The 15,128-nt window shown below is 38.7% G+C and overlaps 1 protein-coding gene across 1 annotated transcript in view; it reads left to right on the top strand.

Annotated features, from left to right (window-relative positions):
- LOC131544472 (adhesion G protein-coupled receptor L3-like) overlaps positions 1 to 13,367 on the top strand; it is a 309,135-nt gene extending 295,768 nt beyond the window's left edge. Inside the window, 2 exon segments of the mRNA XM_058782694.1 lie at positions 6,945 to 7,073; positions 11,020 to 13,367. Coding sequence (XP_058638677.1) covers positions 6,945 to 7,073; positions 11,020 to 11,858 — 968 coding nt within the window. The 3' untranslated portion in view covers positions 11,859 to 13,367.
- Positions 13,368 to 15,128: the final 1,761 nt, after the last annotated feature.

Here is a 15,128-nt window from a genome sequence, read left to right as displayed (position 1 = left end):
CAAATGTCAGTCAGCACGATCGTTTTGTTTTCATCAGCATGGGTTTGAAAATCATATTTCACCGGTATGGAATCGTGTCATTCAGAATTTGATATGAATATTCACAAAGCTGGAATGCTGCGCTTTGCAACAATAGGCCTACGACTTGTGGTGAGAAGCAGCAGCATTCGCAAATAACATGCAATTAAGTGTCCAAAAACATTCAGTCACACTTAAGTATGTTCTTTAAAGTATATGAAGTAATGCTAAAGTGTAGGGATATTAAAACGCACTACATTTTAGACACAGGCAATTCTTATTTATAAACTTTTGGCTAATTTGATCATGCTTCCAGCTACCAGCAAAGTTTAGTGCTCTCAGCTCGGTTTGACATGTTTTAGCAAATTTATATTCATTGCAGAACTGAAAACCATGTCCTAAAATCTGAAATAAAGTCAGATCCTACTAAAAACAAGCTGAATTTAAGCAGCGCCTGCAGAGTTTGGCGTCCCATATAATTGCATTTTTGAAATCAGTGCAGAAAACAGGGAAAAAAGAGTTCAGAAAGATTTCGTATCTACAGATAAAACTTAAAACTGCGCTTATGTTTCTTTAATGAAGATCTTTCCAATCCTGACATTCAATACATTAAACATTTACAAGTAAATTCAGAGTCTGTGAGTTTCTCTTGCCGTGCGTCTGAAATGCTGCTTTAATTGCGTGAGAAAAGTTCAGAAAAACCAGAACATGCAAATAAGTCTATTTTTGTGGCCAGTAAAATAAAAAGAAAAACTGGTAATTAAACTTTAAAGACTTGAAGTTGTGTGTTGAGATAAGGAGAAAATAGAAAAGAGTCCTGAAAGTTAAAGTTAAGAACTTTTTAATAATTGTCAGCTAAATGTAAAGAAGCTCATTTAATTTCCATTTAGATTACATTCATGCTCGCTCAATCTCTGTGTATGTTGTGTAAATGAGAGGTAAACAGGTGCATGAGGATTTAATTAGCGTGGAATATGCCGTATCTTAATACGAAACATTTCCAGTTGAGTGAAATGACAGCAGTGAGCTGCAGGCCTCAGCAATGCAGATGCTGAAAGCAGAGCGATTGGACAGGACAGAAGAACATCTCAGGCTAATTCACCGAGAGCAGGTCACCAGCGCAGACTCACGCCGCTTCAGTGCAAGAAAATAAGCCACTTTCCACAAATAACACACAAAATACTGCCACAAGTGTCCGTTTTTCACATTTTTCTTGAGCTTGCCAAACGCATTCAAGAAAATAGATTTTTTGTGTTTTCCTCTCTGTTATTTTAGTGTAATTAAGATTGTGTTGTAATATATAATAATAATGACTATCATGCATTTTTAGCATGATTCACAGAAGACACCCTCTAAAATGTCATTCAGTGTACCAATAGCTCACATACCAAAAAAGTAATGTCAGACATATTTAATAACAAGCCTAAAATAGTTTTTACACTGAATGATGATAGAATAGAATTCACCAATCTTTTGATTTTGATTTTGATTTTTGTTTTAATTAAAGTAAACACTACTTGCATTTAATATTCTTTCTGTGTATATAAAATCACTCTTGTTTATGTAATTTGATGTGAAATAGGACATCTAAACTAATAAATCTATACATTTATTGAGGGATGGAGGTGAGCATGTTAAGATGCGTCAATGCCCTGATCCCAATAAAGATCTTTGATGTTTAAAAATACCACCTTTATTTGAGGAAAGTGCCATAAAACTATCCAGATAATGTCAAACGCTTCTAAAAAAAATGTACAAAAAATAAATAAATACTAGATATATGAGCAATTTTTTCCAGTCGAGGCAGGATTTATCAGATTTAGCTCACTTATAAGAACAATTTTGTGCTTAAACTCTGGCTTTGAAAGCCCTCCCCCCCCCCACACACACACAGAGAGAGAGAGAGAGACCGGTGTGCAAGGGAATGAAGATCTGCTCTGAATATCAGACACCTCTGTGAAGCTGATTTCTCTCAGTCTGTCTCTCTCTCTGTCTGCGTTCTGATCAGTGAGACACTAATGTTCTGTTATGATGATGGATTGACCCTCTCTAGAGAGAGGAAGTGTCACGATGGCAATAATTAGGCTCTCAGCACTTAACCCAGACGTGTGTGTGTGTGTGTGTGTGTGTGTGAGAGACGCTTCATCACTCATGCTGCTCAGAGCGGACAGACGTATTAACCAGAGACACAAAGCCCAACTCAGAGGAGGAGTGTGTGAGAGACATACAGAGAAATCACAAGACTCATCAAGACACACACACACGTTTACTGAGTCACCCGCCTGTCACAGGACGGATTACACTCTGAGAGACACAAAACCATCAAAGAATTACAATAACTACAGAAAACATTCTGTAGTCAAAAAAACATTTTAAAACTTATTTTAGGACTGCCAGTTAGTGTAAATATATAAATAATAACTACAGTTTATTATTGAATTATTTTAATTATTTAATCACACTTTTGTTTTGTTTTTTGTTAAACCAATCAGTCATTATGAATGGGTCATAGTGAGATAGACTTTTTATTTGTTAATTATAATTATGTCACATAATTTCAACCTTTGTCATAATTTAGACTTTATCTCATAATTATGAAATATTATCTCATAATTTTGACTTTTAATTTTGACCTTTGTCATAATTTAGACTATCTCATAATTATAACTTAGCATCTCATAAAGTTTAACTTTTGACCATTTTTCTCATAATTATGACAGTATCTCATATTTTTGACTTGTCAATTTAGGTTTTTTTTCATGTATTACCTATGACTATAGCTGAGAGTAAAGTTGTATTATATAAACTTAAATTACTAAGCATGTGTATGTAGTTATCTACAGTGGGGCAAAAAAGTATTTAGTCAGCCACCAATTGTGCAAGTTCTCCCACTTAAAAAGATGAGAGAGGCCTGTAATTTTCATCACAGGTATACCTCAACTATGAGAGACAAAATGAGAAAAAAAAAAAAATCCAGAAAATCACATTGTAGGATTTTTAAAGAATTAATTGGTAAATTCCTCTGTAAAATAAGTATTTGGTCACCTACAAACAAGCACGATTTCTGGCTCTCACAGACCTGTAACTTCTTTAAAAGGCTCCTCTGTCCTCCACTCGTTACCTGTATTAATGGCATCTGTTTGAACTCGTTAACAGTATAAAAGACACCTGTCCACAACCTCAAACAGTCCAACTCCAAACTCCACCATGGCCAAGACCAAAGAGCTGTCAAAGGACACCAGAAACAAAATTGTAGACCTGCACCAGGCTGGGAAGACTGAATCTGCAATAGGTAAGCAGCTTGGTGTGAAGAAATCAACTGTGAGAGCAATTATTAGAAAATGGAAGACATAAAAGACCACTGATAATCTCCCTCGATCTGGGGCTCCACGCATGATCTCACCCCGTGGGGTCAAAATGATCACAAGAACTGTGAGCAAAAATCCCAGAACCACACGGGGGGACCTAGTGAATGACCTGCAGAGAGCTGGGACCGAAGTAACAAAGGCTACCATCAGTAACACACTGCGCCGCCAGGGACTCAAATCCTGCAGTGCCAGATGTGTCCCCCTGCTTAAACCAGTACATGTCCGGGCCCGTCTGAAGTTTGCTAGAGAATATTTGGATGATCCAGAAGAGGATTGGGAGAATGTCATATGGTCAGATGAAACCAAAATAGAACTTTTTGGTAAAAACTCAAAGAATGCTGAGTTGCATCCAAAGAACACCATACCTACTGTGAAGCATGGGGGTGGAAACATCATGCTTTGGGGCTGTTTTTCTGCAAAGGGACCAGGACGACTGATCCGTGTAAACGAAAGAATGAATGGGGCCATGTATCGTGAGATTTTGAGTGAAAACCTCCTTCCATCAGCAAGGGCATTGAAGATGAAATGTGGCTGGGTCTTTCAGCATGACAATGACCCCAAACACACCGCCTGGCAACGAAGGAGTGGCTTCAGAAGAAGCATTTCAAGGTCCTGGAGTGGCCTAGCCAGTCTCCAGATCTCAACCCCATCGAAAATCTTTGGAGGGAGTTGAAAGTCCGTGTTGCCCAGCGACAGCCCCAAAACATTACTGCTCTAGAGGAGATCTGCATGGAGGAATGGGCCAAAATACCAGCAACAGTGTGTGAAGACTTACAGAAAACATTTGACCTCTGTCATTGCCAACAAAGGGTATATAATAAAGTATTGAGATGAAATTTTGTTATTGACCAAATGCTTATTTTCCACCATAATTTGCAAATAAATTCTTTAAAAATGCTACAATTTGATTTTCTGGATTTTCTTTCTCATTTTGTCTCTCATAGTTGAGGTATACCTATGATGAAAATTACAGGCCTCTCTCATCTTTTTAAGTGGGAGAACTTGCACAATTGGTGGCTGACTAAATACTTGTTTGCCCCACTGTATATATACTATATAACTGTGTATATATAGAAAGCACTAAGTATGTTTATATAATATAGTAGTAAATACATAGTGCTACTACTGCTACCCTAATACTTTATGGTTTTAGTCTTAGTCATCTTGAGACGTCTTCTGCTAAATTATAGTGTTTAGCTTATAAAACTTGGCAAATGGGTTAACTGCACAAATTTTAATAATTAGACATTACACATTTTTAGTCATGTTAATGTGTTAGTTCTGACAGCCATAATTTGTTTATGAATCATTTTTACCTCTTCAAAGGGATGTTGTTGCCATGGAGGTTTAGCTCACTTTTGGAGAGATTTTTTCAGAGGTCAGGACCTTCTGTGCAAACACCGTGGAGGTCAAAGGTCAATCTGTGTAATAATTTCCTCTGCATTTAAAGCTCAACCTCAGAGAACCTCCCTGTCTGTCTTGCTTTCTGTGTCGTATCACTGAAGGTGCTTATCTCAGTGTTCAGCGTATGATTTTCAGAGGTGTATAATTAGCCGACAGCATGATAAACGTGCCTATGCTGATACTCACGATCAAAATTCTGTAGAATAAATGAGCTCATATTGGACACAGTCTTCATTGGAGAATCTAACACATTATACAATGACTTTTTTTTTTTTTTTTTTGTAGGTCGTCTGAATGACTCATGTTAGGATCACATCCAGTATGGTTTATTTGTGTTAAATGGGCAGATATATAACAACAACAAAAATAGGCTATAACAAGTCTTGTTTTTGCAAAGTCAAAAAACGAGAACTGAGCTGAAAGCATTAACATTCTTATCGATAACTAAAAGCATAATTAAATTAGCTAAAATATGTCATAAACAAACACAAGGGGCGGGATATGTAGAGCTTTGTGACAATCCAATTTTGTGGAAATGGGTGTGCACAGATTCTGTGTGCGCCTGCCGAGAGATTATGCACAATAATAGAAACACTGCTCACAGCAGGCAATTTCAATCCAGCAGTAATTGTCCCAAAAGTGAAGAAGATGGAGGAGAATTTGTTACAAAAGAGGTGCTTTAAAGGGGATGAATTTTCAAGACACAACATCTTAGAGAGATAGAACTGTCAGAATGTTAAAGCACGCTTGCATGTTAACAACCTTTCAGAGAAGTTCTGTCTGTAAATGCATCCCTATTTATCACCACTGCTGCGAATATTAAACACTCTATGGAATGGTTTGATGGGCAGAGTTTTCTTTCCTGCTTTAAGGGAAGTTTGAGCAGAACATAAAGGTTTTGTCCCTTTTTAAATAACCACTAGCCTTTTGTTTACATCGCAGATGTGAAACATGATTTGCTTCATGCTATCGCTAGTCAGATGTACAGTAGGTGATTAGGGGGAGGAAGATTCTCATTTGTATGGAAGACTTTTTCTGCCACACAAAAAAAAAAAAATGTTTTGATAAATCATTATTATGATATAAAAAGTCATAATTATGTGATTGAGATACTCATAATTATGTGATTATGAGACTGACAGAACATGGAAATTGTGAGATAAAAACAGTCATTACATAAAGACGAAATTGACGAGTCAAAATTATGAGATAAGACATAATTAAGAGATAAACTTAATATTATGAGAAAAGGTTGAAATTATGAGAAGTTATAATTATGCAATAAAAGAGTTATATGATTATGACAGAACATATAAATTGTGAGATAAAAGGTCAGTTATTACGTAAAAATCAAAACTGACAGTGTCCAAATTATGAGATACTGTCATTATTATGAGATAGTCTAAAGTATGAGAATTCATATTTATGAGATACGTCATTATGTGATAAAAACCTTTATGAGATTATGACAGAAAATAGAAATTGTGAGATGAAATACTTTTATCTCATCATGACTTAGTATCTCATCATTGCATCCTGGTCTCATGGCATAAACGTACCTGGGAGCACTTTTTAGCATATGTGTGATGCTAACGTTCAAAAGCATCAGTTTTCAAATCTCCCAGGATATTAATATTGTTTAGAAGTCATAACATGGTATTCTTCAAGTAATTGTGTTCATTTCTTTTGGAAACTGCAGTGACATGTACTTATTGGTACGGATTTTGCGTCTCACTAAAAAGTGCCCCCAGGTACGTTTATGCCATGAGACCAGGTAGCATCATTGTGATTCATGTCATAATTATGATTTAATACAGCATTATTTTTCTTTCTTATTTAGTGGAAATGGGCTTCCATATATTCTAGAAAGCATTTGATTGGGGGAAAAATTATATGCTCTAGGTGCAAAATGAGTCATCAATATTTTTGGCCTTTGTAAAAGAGATAATGTGTTTCCAAAATGCACTGCATCACTCACTCACATAGACCGTCAGAGTCTCTGATGAGATTAGAATGCTAACATTGGTTGAATGCTCATGCTTTTTTTTCTGTGGCTGCTGATGAGACGTCTGTATGATAACGATGCTAACATTGTTGCTGCATTTGTTTGATCTTCTCTGTGTGTTCTTCTCTCCATCTGTGCGGCTGTATCAGGTGCCATGGCCAATCACCTCATCCCAAACACTCTGCTGCGTGCTCACGCCTCTAACAACCCCTATAACACCTTACTGGGCGAATCAGCCGTCTATAACAACCCCACCCTCAGCATGTACAACGCTCAAGGTGTGCTGCATTCTTCCGTTGCTTTGACTTCCAGTGCACTAACTGTGTGTGTGTGTGTGTGTGTGTGTGCGTGAGTTGGGGAAAAGGGCTCCGCTATGTTGCTTCAAGCTGAACGTGTCTGCGGTCATCTTTGTCTTTTGTCTGGTACAGTCTGGTCCAAACAAACACGTAATTCCCAATGAAAAATGAGTTCATAGATCTGAAATAATTATAATAACTGATGGCTACATTTAGCGGCATGACAGAAATGCGACTCAATCTTTATATGCATTAGTGCCTAATTGCAGAGTAAAATCAAATCACCCGCTCCTCTGAAGACACGTCACACTAATGTGTCTGGTGCAGATGAGTTTGGACAGTCACACTAGACTTGGTGCAACTCAAAGCAATTAACTTGCCTCTTGCATGCGAAACACTCAGTAAGATTTCATTACAGTACATCTGCAGACCAAAAATCTGCTGCAATGACCTCGAGACCCTGTACAAGCATGGGATAAGGACATTTTCATCTAGCCAGAAATGCGACTGCAAACTTTATAAATGCATCAGTGCCGAATCATAACACAAAATAGTCTACTCTTCTGAATATAATGCCAGTCTAATGCGACAGCGATGCTACACGGTTTTTGTGGCATGTTGCAGCATTCATGCAGTTGATTGTTCCTTCAGGCCAGACATCTACCATGCACTCATGCTGCAATGCTTGCAAAAGGCCTGGCATTTAAGGAGGTGCAAGGGAAAACCATTTTTTCCTCTAGACCGAAATGCGACTACAAATTTATGCATGCATTAGTGCTGAATCACAAGACAAAATTGTCCACTCTGGACTGAAGACATATCAGTCATATGCCTCATGCATAAGGATTTGGACAGCGGCTCTAGACATTTATGTGGCGTCACAACACTGATGCACCTGAAAAGAATGAATGCGCCTCCTGTATGCGAAACACTCAGTAAGACTTCACATGTTTTGAGTGTTCCTTGAGACTAGAAATCCACCATGCACTCATGCTTTAGAAGATCTGACATTTCAGGACGAGCAAGGGATAACTATTTTTTCATCTATACAGAAATGCAACTGCAAACTTTATACATGCATTAGTGCTAAATGATAAGATGAAATATTCCACTCTTCTGAAGATATGTCGGTCTAATGTGTCTCATGCAGAAGGGTTTGGACTGCGATGCAAGACAGTTTTTGTGGTATGTTGCAGCACTGATGCAGCTGAAAACAATGAATGCATTCCCTGTATGCAAACACTTTGGCCAGAAATCCACCATGCACTCATGCCGCAGTGCTTGCAGTAGTCCTGGCATTTCAGGACAAGCAAGTGATAACAATTTTTTCATCTAGAGAGAAATGTGACTGCAATTTTGTGCTTGCATTAGTGCTTAATAACAAGACAAAACTGTCCACACTGGACTGAAGACATACCGGTCTAATGTGCCTCGTGCATTAGGGTTTGGACAGTGACGCTACACAGTTTTAGTGGCATGTCAAAGCATTGTTGCAGCTGAAAACAATAAATGCATTCCTTTCATGCAAATATTCAGTAAGACTTCACACATCTTGAGTGCTCCTTCAGACCAGAAATCTACTATGCCCTCATGCTGCAATTTTGGCCATGGCATTTCAGTACCAGCATGTGATGATAAATGTGACTGCAAACTTCATACATGCATTAATGCCTGGCATTTCAGGAGGAGCATGGTATGACACTGTTTTTTAACTAAACAGAAATGCGACTGTAACTTGAATCACAATACCAAATCATCTGGTCTTTAGGCGCTAGGTATTTCTGTGGTGTGTCACGACACTGACGCAACTAAAAACAATAAATGGGCTCCTTGCATGCAAAACACGCATTAAGGCTTCACACAAGTGTTTAGACTTGAAATCTACCATGCGCTCATGCTGCAATGCTTGCAGGAGCCATGGCATTTTAGGATGAGCATGGTATAACATAAATGCGACTGCAGACTTTATACATGCATTATAGCCTGGCATTTCAGGATGAGCATGGTATAATGACACTTACATGCACTATACATGCACTCGTTATACGTCCACTCTTATGAAGACATGCCACTCTCATGTGTCTCAGGCAGAAGGGTTTGGACAGATGCTAGAAGTTTTTTTGTGGGTGTCACAGCACTGATGCACCTCAACAGAGCACACTTTTTCAGAGCTGCATGGAAAAAAGGTCTGTTTTTTTCAAAGCAATACTTCATACGCCTATCGGAATTCTTTTAGAACATGAATCTACCACGCTCTCACGCTGAGATGCCCGCAGGAGGCCTGGCTTCTCCTATTAGCAGTAACGCATCTCTGCTTGCAGCTGTCTCACTCCGTCTCGCCCTGTCTGTCTGTTGCACTGGTGATCTGCTTTCTCCCCGTCACCACCTGTTACCGCCACCTCCACTAACGCATAGATCAGAAAGAATTCAGAAGGATCTAGAGACAGAGAGACAGATGCGTTTCTGGACAACGTCAGTAGGGAGGGGCGAGCGCTGGATAACAACCTCTTCATCTACGTTGACAAGATTGTAGCGACCTTGAAATCTAATATCAATAAAAGCCCAGAAATTACGAATAGATCCCAGGCCACTTTTAATGTTCCTCTTTAGCCCGATCAATAACTCTCTTACCGAATACAAGTCTAACCGTGGAACCGCGTTCAGAGCAGAGCACGTCACTAATGGAGACAGAAGCCATTTCTGCACCCTCCAGACATTCAGGGGGCTTTAAAGCACAATTTTATGGCATTTACATGTGCATCCTGGGATTTGCAAGGGGAAATGGGGGTGTGTGTCTGTATTTGAGAGGTGAAACGAGGAGGTTGAGCGTAACCGTTTACCTGCGCTTCATTAATCTGTGTGCATGTTCTATTTGAGCAGTCACTGTGAATGCTTACCTGTACCTTTTTCTCTTTCCTTTTCCATGCTGTCCTTTAAGAGCCCTACAGAGAGACAAGTATGGGAGTCAAACTAAACATTGCTTACCAAATGTAATTTCCCTTAACGTTATTACTCTTTCCTTAAAACTATAGTAAACGCCATTCTGCTAAGAGATGTTTTAGTCAATATTCTAATCAGAGAGCACTCTCAACCTCATTAAAATGAAAACCTAATTTCAAAGTGATGCTTTTGTTAAAATAGAAGCTGAGTGGACAATTCGGTGTTTTGCCACCCTGGTCTTTTTCCCCTAATTAAAATTTGCATATTTGTCTAAGCCACTGATAAGTAAAACCAATGCTATTTATTTGTTTATGCCCAAATGATGCAGCTAAAAATTGGTAAATAAGAAAGTGCTCCCACAAATTGTTATATGAGTGTGGGAGTGTGTTAATAGCCCACGCTTGCACACTTCTTTTCATGAAGAAGTTAACATCAAGACGCTGATAATATGCAAAATTTAATTAACTTAGAGAAATCTATAGGCGGAGAAGCTGCTCTCTCTGTACCTAATGATATATTAGTGTTATATAAAGGCCAGCATGATTTGGTTTGTCGAAAGCTTTTACGTGCATTAGCTGTCATGTATTGTTGTGTGTTTGTGTTCGTGCATTGTGTTTATGTTGTGGTTGCTGGCTTTGCAGAGTGATTTGTGTGTTATTTGATATGTGAGATGAGAACAATCGAGGTTGCAAATTTATAGCCAAAAGATGATTTTGACAGGTAAGTCCATTATCGCAGGCTTAGCTGGCACGTTTCAGTGAATTCTGGAATGAGTTTTAAACCTCACATCAGCCTTGAACCCCTGATGAATCCGATCCAATACCCAAAATAGCACTGGTTTGGAAGCTCAATGAGTGTCCACCTCAGGGACGAACGGTTTCAAGGTTTTTCGTTTTTGTTTCAGCGATCCGTTTTGCATGTCGGTCTTACAGATGCGCCAGGCGCAAGTGATTTTAATTACTCTTCTCTCTGACTCTCCGTCTTGCAGAGGGAATCCTGAACAATGCTCGGGATACAAGTGCCATGGATACTCTACCACTGAATGGTAACCACGGCAACAGCTACAGCTTGGCCAGCGCCGATTACATGAGCGACTGCGTGCAAATCATCGACCGCACGTACAACGTACACAAAGAGACCACGCTGGAGAAACGGATCCTGAAAGAGCTCACATCCAACTACCTGCCCACCTACCTGAACAACCATGACCGCACGGCCGAGCACGGACGCAACCTCATGAACAAGCTGGTTAACGAAGTCAGCAACGGAGGCGGGGTGAAGGACTCGCCCATGCTGCCCGTCAATCTCGCGTTGGGCCTGGACGACTCTGCGTCTTTCCCGCACGAGGACAGTCTGGGGCTGGAGCTGATCAGGGAGGAGTCCAACGCACCCTTGCTTCCGCCGCCACGCCACATCCAGCCTCTTCCCTCCACCTTCAGCTCGGCCTCTTCATCGCGACGGCGCCTTCCGCAAGAAAACAGCGAGAGTTTCTTCCCTCTGCTTACAGAGGAGCAAACGGAAGAGACTCCATCCCCGCAGAGAGACTCGCTCTACACCAGCATGCCCACGCTGCCCGACCCCGAGCGCTCCGACACGCATTCACTGCCCCGCGGCGGTGACACGCACACGCTCCCCAGAAGCGGAGAGCCGGACGACGTCTATTATAAGAGCATGCCCAACTTGGGCTCGCGCAACCATCTGCACCAGCTGCATAGCTACTACCAGCTGGGCCGCGGCAGCAGCGACGGTTTTATCGTCCCGCCCAAAGATGAGCTTTTGCCCGAAGAAACGCCGCAGGAAACCGCACACATGGTCACCAGCCTATAGAGGGCGCCAAACCCCGCCGTATTCACACCCCTAAACCCATGACATCTTGACCTCCGCTGGCTCTTCTACGTTTCCGTACCGTTCCGTCGTCCGCAGTTGTTCACTTTTGCTTTTCCGTGTCCGCAGAGAAATTAACTGCAGCAACAAACCTTGGGAGGCGATTTTGTATTCCGTTCAGGAGAGGATTATGGGTACTCTTGCTTGTTGAGGAATGAAACTTGACATTCTTTGGATTTTATTAGTCGTGCACTTCTACTTCAAGGGAAAACGGACCCAAAAATGGATTTGCTGTATAACCTTGTGGGGAGTGTGAGATTTCGAGGGTTTTTTACTCTCTGCGACCCCGAAGGAATACAAATAACTGCCAAAAAAACATTGTTAGTAGCTCAGTGCGTCTAGTCAACACCAATCAAGTCTGTGACTCGAAAACTATTTTAATACCTTCTGTATCCATATTTGCTTTTTAAATATTTTTTCTTCTTCTCACGTGGTGAAAAGCAGCACGTTTTGCTGCAACGGAGAACAATGCGAAGAAGGGCGTCTTCACCACGCACTCTCCAGTGTCATTTCTGTTCTTTGCTGTATTAATAACAAATATCGAGAAGCGGGGGAAGAACTAATACCGGAGAATTATACAATATTTCTATGTAAATGTACAGACACTAGTGTTACACAGGATAGTGCATATTCTGTTCCTACGCCCTCCGCTTCTGTAACCATGGTGATTTCAGATCATTTCCTTTCTCTCCCGATGGTCTCGTCCTTAACGACAGGTTTTGATCCCTCTCTCTTTTTTTAATTATATCTATTACATTCACGTCTTCATTTCAGTGTGAATAATGGCAAGTAGAACAAAAATGACAGGATAGACAAAAAGGAATTCCTATTTTTCCTCATTCTCTTTGATTTATAGACACCCAGTTTGTAGATGAATGAAGAAAGGAAGCCCAACATTGAAAATATGTTGTCCTTTTGGAGTAGAGATATGAGAAGTATCACGGTATATGATCAACGGAGGTCGTTTTCATTCAGGCAGAGCGACAGAGGTGCACTTGTGTGATTTAGCTGGAGAGATTCAGCATACCTTCTTTTTGCTTATTTTTTTTATTTGAATTTTTTTGCTTTTTTCTGGCGGAGAATGAATGGCTATTTATTTCACTGAGCGGGAAAAAGTACACACTATTCTGCAAAAATGTCTGGGGGTAAAATGAATGTGGCACATATTAGATTTTTTATCATTACAAATATGATTTTATTTATTCTTTTATCCCTTTTTTCTCCTGTGGTTGAATGACCTCTCACTAATATTTGTTGTAACAGTGAAACTTGTTTGCCAACAAATAAATGACTGACAGACAGAGTGAAGCCGAGAGTTGCTGGCTGTGTGCGTTTTCTGCAACACGACACATTTTGTTAATTAGGGGCTCTCTTGACGAGAAACCTTATTAAACTATGTTACATATATGGTAAAAAAAAAGATATAAGTAATAAAGAGTAATATAATAAAGATTTGATTGTGGTTTTGATCAACCTTCAGGTGGATTGTAGTATAATGTGTGATACTCGGTGTGCTGGTAATGACATTTTTCACTTTACAGAGAAAATCAACAATCAAATTAACATTCAATTTAGAATAAAATTGAAGATTGATTGCTTCAGAATTCAATTCTCCAATATTACTTAATTTGGTAATGAGCTCTAATGAAGCCACTTTCAGATCACGATTTGCATTTGCATGTATTCAAGTGCAACTGAGAATATTACAAGCAAAAGCAATTAATTCAATGGAGTTGTACAAGCATACTAAATTTTTATAAATGCTGATCTAAAATATCAGGACAGCTGGTTAGTCAAATGTCCCCAGAAGTGTTGTGTCATGTAAAAATAGTCAAATTAATGACTTCTATGGTCTCTTGTCACTCTACCATTCAGTCATAACCGAACACACTGTATGTAAAAACTCACTTAAATGCTTGGTGTGACTGCATAACAGCAGTATTATTGGGGACACACAACAAATACAAATAGAACTAGAAACATTAAATTAAAACACATGATTTTCTGAGGTTACACACTTTTTTTTATAGAGTTGAAGTTACAAAGTCTGTGTATGGGACAAGCCCAAAATACAGAAAATCTTGCATTTTTTAACATATACACTATACAAAAATGAGGAAAGAAATGGTAAGTGAAACAACAATGACAAAGAATGATTTGCGTAATATCACAATGTATAACAAAGATGTGTGTGTATGGGGTCTATAAACTGTACGTCTGTACGCCAGTAATGGCTGCTAAATAAGATTTATTGTCCTTCATGATGACAGTTTTTACATTTCAATCAGGTCTGTCAGATAAACAAAAAGCAGTGCTCTTTAAGGAAATTAAAAGATGCTGGGAACCAGGATGACAAGTTGCCATGGATACAGAATTCTTCTTCAGCGTTATACAGAACAATGATGAACATATTTTGAAATTACTTTGAGTTATAAATGAATCCTTGAAATGCTTGAGGTACAATGAAAGATTAAAACATCTTTCAGGGACATTCGATTGGTGCTTGTGGCTCTTCTATCTTCATGTTTGATGGGTTAGTTGACAAGAAGCACAGCCACTGCATAAAACAGTCTGTTAGACACTTTTAAAGGAATAATTCATCCAAAATGAATTGTTATCAGTTATTTACCCTCATTTATACAAAAAATAAATAAGTAATAAAAAAAGTTACCTTTTTGAAACCCAAAAGGAAAATGTTGCTTGAAAAATGTTTATTTCATCAGGATGTTTTTGAATTATTTGAAAACATTTCTTTAACCCTCATAGTGCATTTCAAATCTATGCACTATTTTCATCTTCCAGGTTTGTTTTGACAAGAAGAATCATTATTTTTATTTTTATTTTTTTAATAGTCATAACTAAATCGTATCTGATCGGTCTGAACTTCTGTAAAAAATGTGAAATGTTAAAAAAAGAATAAAGTTTTGAATGTTACCATGTTATTACTAAATTTAGCCTTTTTGATTCATTACAAAATGGAGAAATTATCTGAAATTTAAAATTACATATGAACCACACACATACACACAAAAACTATGATGCAAGAAATTATATTTAAACTTATTTGAATATATTATTATATAATATTTCTAAGAATATACCAGTATTAAACCCACTGGAATTAATTGACATCATTTAAATTGACTTTATTGCTCAAAAACAGTCCAAACTTAGAAGACCCACATATTTATTTCTAACAAAACTATATCGAAA

This window comes from Onychostoma macrolepis, chromosome 07 (genome assembly GCF_012432095.1).
Source record: "Onychostoma macrolepis isolate SWU-2019 chromosome 07, ASM1243209v1, whole genome shotgun sequence".
Classification (NCBI taxonomy): Eukaryota; Metazoa; Chordata; class Actinopteri; order Cypriniformes; family Cyprinidae; genus Onychostoma; species Onychostoma macrolepis.
The sequence above is the reverse complement of the archived record's forward strand: the minus strand, read 5'-3'. Positions and strand labels throughout refer to the sequence as shown.